The 5,772-nt window shown below is 51.9% G+C and overlaps 1 protein-coding gene across 1 annotated transcript; it reads left to right on the plus strand.

Moving 5' to 3' along the window:
- Positions 1-37: 37 nt before the first annotated feature.
- Positions 38-3,615, plus strand: SDHAF2 (succinate dehydrogenase complex assembly factor 2). The gene is made up of 4 exons (XM_006274107.4): positions 38-141; positions 218-414; positions 2,793-2,902; positions 3,327-3,615. Exons 1-4 carry the CDS (start codon positions 121-123, stop codon positions 3,455-3,457), a joined length of 459 nt encoding a protein of 152 aa, XP_006274169.1. The 5' UTR covers positions 38-120; the 3' UTR covers positions 3,458-3,615.
- The last annotated feature ends 2,157 nt before the right edge of the window (positions 3,616-5,772 follow it).

The raw sequence follows: 5,772 nt of genomic DNA on the forward strand, positions 1-5,772 counted from the left end.
CCCGCCCGCCGGCCCGCGCGCAGGGCAGGGCGGGGCGGAGCGGTGGCACCATAGAGTCTGGGCGGAGTGGGTTGGTTAGAGCGGCCGGGCCTTAGAGTGCGGGAGGGCAGGAGTGGCGTGATGGCGGCGGCGCTGAGGCAGGTGAGGTGGGGTCCTGGGGGGTCCCCAGGCTGGGCCGGGCTCGGGCTCATACCCATAACCACCCCCCCCCGGGCAGTTGCGCCGCCTGTGCCTCCGCAGGGCCGCCCCGATGTCGCCGGCGGCCCCGGCCCGAAGCGGCTCCGGGCGGGACGTGCTGGAGATGCCGCTGCCGCCCTGGCGGGCGCGGCCCCACGAGCCGCTGGACACGAAGCGCGCCCGGCTGCTGTACGAGAGCCGCAAGCGCGGCATGCTGGAGAACTGCCTGCTGCTCAGGTGCGCGGCGACGGGCGCGCACACAGCCGGGTGCACCTCTCCCTCCCCCGCCCCTCCCCCCCCGCAGGCACAGGCGCAGACAGAAGTATGCACAGGCGCCCCCGGAGATGTGCAGGGATGTACGTGCACGCGTACTGGCGCACAGACAGATGCACTCCTGCATGCGGACACAAGCATGCGCAGGCAGGCTCACAGGCACGCAGAGAGAGATGTGTGTGTGCACACAGGCACAGCCATGCACAAGCAGGCATGGGTAGAGACACGACCGCACACTCAGGGACATGGGCATGCATGGAGGTATGTACGTAGATGCAGAAGCAGACAGAAATGTGCACATGCACCAACAGGCAGACACTCACAGACAGATATGCACATGGATGTGCAGGCACAGAAGCCCACAGAGGACACGCAGACAGAGATGTGCCTACACACACTCAGAGACCGACACAGGCATGTGTGCAGATGCAGAAGCGCATGAACAGATGCAAATGTGCTGATGTGCATGTACACATATTCATGCACAGATACAGAGACACGCAGACAGACAGATGGATACACACAGGTGTGCAGACACAGAGGCGTGCACAGATGCACACAGAGATGTGCACATATACATACAGGCATAAAAACACATGCCCACAGACAGATGCACACAGAGACGCAGACACACACGCAGATGTGCAGATACAGACAGGGCCGTCCCTGGGGGGGGCCAATTGGGGCAACTGCCATGGCCCCCATGGACAGTGCTGTACAGGCCCTGCTGTGGCCGCCACATGCCGCCAGCTCCAGGGTTTGGTCTCCCCTGGGCACCCCCCTTCCCCCAGTGTGCCAGGAACCCAAGGGCCCCAGGTCTCAGACTCTAATGGATTTATTCTGGAGCTGGAGGGACTGAAACCACCCAGCAGTAGTGAGTTACTGAATTTATGCCAGGTTGGAGGGTTGATGATGTAGCTCCGATGAGTGAGGAAGTATGTGAAAGGTTTTCAGGGTGATGCATTTTATCAGCCCCTCTATATGTCCTAGGCAAGCCTTCAGGCACAAAGTGGCCTTCCTCTAGAGCAGAGCAGTGAGAAGGGTTGGGGGAGGAAGAAACTCTTGAACAGTGATTCTCAAAGCAGGGTGCTGTGTTAGTGTTAGCACTGTTAGGTGTGCAAACATGATTCACCCAATAAGCCCAGAGATTTCAAATAGGAATCCATGGTGTTAAAAACACTCTGACCTATTTTGATTCTTCTGAGTTCTTTGCAACAGAAGAATCACTCTACTATTTTCCTGTAAGCAAAAAACTGAGTGAAAGCTAAGAGCTGGCATCAAGCCCCCTCCTTCCCCCCCCCCGAGTCTTTGTGTGTGTATGTGCACTCACCTATGTTTATATGCGCGTCTCTGTATCTGTATGCATGTCAGTGAGTGCGTCTGTGAACCTATCAAGGGGGTCCTTCAGCCTGAAAAGGTTGATAACCACCGCTCTGGAAGACAAGCAAAGATTCCCATTCCTAGGAAGCAGGCCAAAAAAGGGGACACAGGAGTTAGTGAAATAACAGGCATCCAAGAAAAGGGTAACAGGGCCTTTCCCGGCCCCACAGTAGACACCTTTTGCCTGAAAGGTTGTCTGTGGTTTCTGCTAACTATGCAGTTGGTCCAGTAAAAGTTGCCACCCCAGAGAGTCCTTGTGGAAGGTAGTCAAACTAGGGAGGGCTGCGTGGAACTTCAGTAGTACTTGGCCGAGCGAGACAAGTGGGCAGCTTGACAGCAGGGGAAGTTCAGTGCCAGTAAGAGTGAGGTAACACGACTTAGAGGGAAAACAAGAATGACTCAACTGTCACCCAAGCTTTGAAATGAGCTGTAAAATCCAGAGAGAGTCAATGAAATAAGTGGCCAAGAGAAGTACAACAGGGTACCTTACTGCTCTCTGCCCCCTATAGCAAAAGTGCATGAAATGAAGCTGAAAGCAAACTCACACCCAATTCAAGGAGCTGTAGGTGTTTCCACCCAGTGTATAATGAGCTGGTGGAACTCACTGTAATAGGAAGTTGTAAATGCTAAGAACATAGCTAGATGCCAGGAGGTATCAGGTGTTAATGTGTGTACCAAGCAGGTCCACAGTTACCTGGGTGGATGACTGAAGAATCTGGACAGAGACAGTAAATCTCATGCTTTAGAATTTTAGCTAATCCACAACTAGTAGAGAGACCTAATGAGTTGTGGGGTGGGTACTCTCATACCTCCCTACTCCAGGGTTTCTTTTGTCTATTTTTGCATCATGTGGTGGCTGCTGTTTGCAGAGCCAGTATGCTAGAGGGTCACCAGGTCTGATCTGGTCTGGAACTTTTTCTGTTCCTAATAATTCTCAGCTCCTCTCTCTCTCTTGGTCATAGCCTCTTTGCAAAGGAGAATCTGCACCGCATGACTGAGCAACAGCTGAACCTCTATGACCGTCTAATCAACGAGCCCAGCAATGACTGGGATATCTACTACTGGGCGACAGGTACAGCTGCAGCCTAGCACCATCTAGATGGAGGCTCCATCTCCCATGGTGACATAGAGCAGGAAGCCCTCTGTGGTAACAGGCATGCATGAGCTCCACTGAGCTCATGGACTGGAATAGCCATGACAGCGACTGTCACACTGAAAGAATGGCAGGGGCTCCCAACCCTCACACTTCCAGGCTTATACTAATTGCCAGCTGGTCCCTTTCATGTGGGCTGTGGGGGCCTGCACCCTCCTGTAACCAAGAGCTGAGCTGGGGTTAGGAGGAGCAGATATCTGCTTGGTCCTAGTGGGTCCCACAGCATTTAGTGAACTAGGTTTTAGAAAGGCAGTAAAATCGGGGCTGTGTCATCTCTGGGGTGGATCAGGGCTCGGCACTATGCAGGGGCAAAGATGTGAGCCTAAGGACATTCTCCTTGCAGAAGCAAAGCCTACCCCAGAGGTGTTTCAGAATGAAGTGATGGCGATGCTGAAAGAATTCACCAAGAACAAGAACAGAGAGCAGAGGCTGCGACAGCCAGACCTGGAGTACCTCTTCGAGCCACCCAAGTGAAGGCGCCCTGTTGTCTCCAGGACCATCTTTTCAGCCATGGGAGTAGAAGCTGAGGCTCTGGACTTCTTTGGAAATCTGCACTGCTGATCTCCCTCAACATGAAATCCTCCACTCAGTGGTTGCGCCCCACTGAATAAAGAGTCAAACACTTTTCTTGACACTGGAATTTATGAATGGGTTGGTTCCATCATGGTGTAGTGCTGCAGTCCAACCCAGCAATGGTTGCATGCATCTGAATGGTGTATACCACCCCTTGAGGCAACAGTCGCACGAGCATTGGTATGACCATGTTCTGACCCATTGCAGAATGCCTCCTGGTGTGTCTGGGAACCTCAGTCATGGCTGCAGCATTTTCACCATTCCTTGTGCATCCTTCCACTATAGGGAGTATGCTGTATTTTGGCATCCTCTGACTGGGAGGTTTGAAAGTAGGAAAGAGAGAAGCTACCCCCAACAACTGTGTTTCCTACCAGTCTGCCAACAAATAGTCCAAAGGGCATCATGCAGAGGGCTGTGGGTAGAGGTAAAATGCTGAGTCATATTAGGAAAGGCTTTCAATTGCAATGCAATAATAAAGAGTCTGTGAAGTACCAGAAGAGGAGAAGTTTGACTTGGAAGGGGGCATTCTGTCTGCTAGCACTGCACCAGCATGGTACCAGGGTGCAAGGGGGAATACTTTGTCGGATGAAATGTCAAATGGTACCTCTGAATACTCATTATCAAAGCCATGGCACATTGCTGTGTGAGGTGGTTGACTGTTTTATGCTGGGTAGACTCCAGTTTGGCATGTTGTCTTTGCCTACTGGAAATACCCTCTTGGGTGGGTCTAAGACAGAGGTATTAAATTCACCCCATGCCCCAAGCTCAATTGCCCAGGACAGTGTGCAGATAGAAGCAGGGACTGGCAATGGGGATGGCCCAGACAGTGGTTATAGGGCAACCAGCAGTGGGCCATGTGAGGCTGCATTGGCACGAGCATGCATGACCCATGGCCATATCCACCAGGGTACAGGGGCCCCAGATTCTATGGCAGGCCATACCCCACCAATTTCTGGTAGCCTGATGAGCTAGATGAAACAACTTGCCTGCAGACCATGTGTTTGATGCTTCTGGTCTAAGTGAACACAATTCCCTTCTCTGCTCCAGTGTGAATCCTTTGATTCCATTGTTCCTATGGAGCAAGTGCTCCAGCTGTCTAATGCACCATGCACCAGACTTGCTGCCTTCATCAAGAACAGCTCAGGGAAAAGAAGATCCTGAAGTGTACTGTTCAATTAACAGTACTGCTTTAATTCACCCATAACTAAATACAGTCACCTCCGGGATGGGGCATTGCTATTTAACAGTAGCTGTGTGCCAGGTCTAATTGAGACACCAGAGAGAATATTAGCAGGCTGTGATTAATGGAGACGGGAACTTGCCTGTGACAGCAAGATTCATGGCTCTGGTTTTCCAGCATATGCCACGGGATAATTCACCAGGAGGTGGGCCTTGACATATGTTCTAAGGATAGCTCAGCTAGCAATAGAGCACCCTCTAGTGGCCTTTTGCAGCAGTGACAAGGAAAGATGAAGCCTGCTTACTGAACCCCAGCCCCTGCCAATGCTTGGAGGCCTCTTACGGTAGCAGAGCCCTGCCATGCCAGTCCTGCATGGGGAACCTGGTGGGTGTGATGACTGCAGGCATCTGCTGACTGCATGTCAGGTTGCTGAGGCAGCTGGGTCTGCCCTTTCACGTACTACTCACAAAGGCTCCTGACTTTGTACTATTCCTGGCCTGAGGCTGTTCAACCTTGCAGTTTTTCATGATGAATTCTGTCGTTCCCTGCCCCTTTCAGCCCTGCCTGCCTATTTGCATCTCAGCAGGCAGATTAATTTATGCTACTTAATTATTCCGTTCTGCCACTTTGCCAACAGCCACTGCCTTTTTCTCTAGGTTCCTCTGTGTTGAAAGTCCCTGCTTTGAAGGTCTTGCTACATTTCCTTAAGGACTTCCCAACAGTATCAGCCTCAGGCATGATGTTTCCCTGTTAGAGCTACTTAAGAGTAGCCCCCTGGCATTCATTGAAATTCATCCTGAATCCCTGAGCATTTCAACCAAACCACATTTCTCGCTGGTGGCTCTCAAAAATCTGTGTAGTTTAATGTGTGCTGTGGCTCTAGCTGCTCTTTCAATCAGTCTCATCATCACAAGCCAGAAGGGACCAAGCTGTACCAGCAAGAGTATTTACCACCTATTGGTCTTCCTCGAACTCTTTTAAAATACTTAATTCATGCAGGAAACAGCAACCTGATGTTAGTGATCCATCCCACCCC

The sequence above is a fragment of the Alligator mississippiensis genome, chromosome 2 (genome assembly GCF_030867095.1).
Source record: "Alligator mississippiensis isolate rAllMis1 chromosome 2, rAllMis1, whole genome shotgun sequence".
Lineage (NCBI taxonomy): Eukaryota > Metazoa > Chordata > Crocodylia > Alligatoridae > Alligator > Alligator mississippiensis.

Excerpts from the sequence above, each read along its gene's own strand:
- SDHAF2 (XM_006274107.4), top strand. The coding sequence starts at position 121 with ATGGCGGCGGCGCTGAGGCAG. Across the intron at positions 415-2,792 it reads GAGAACTGCCTGCTGCTCAG|CCTCTTTGCAAAGGAGAATC; the intron begins GTGCGCGGCGAC and ends TCTTGGTCATAG. Across the intron at positions 2,903-3,326 it reads TATCTACTACTGGGCGACAG|AAGCAAAGCCTACCCCAGAG; the intron begins GTACAGCTGCAG and ends TTCTCCTTGCAG.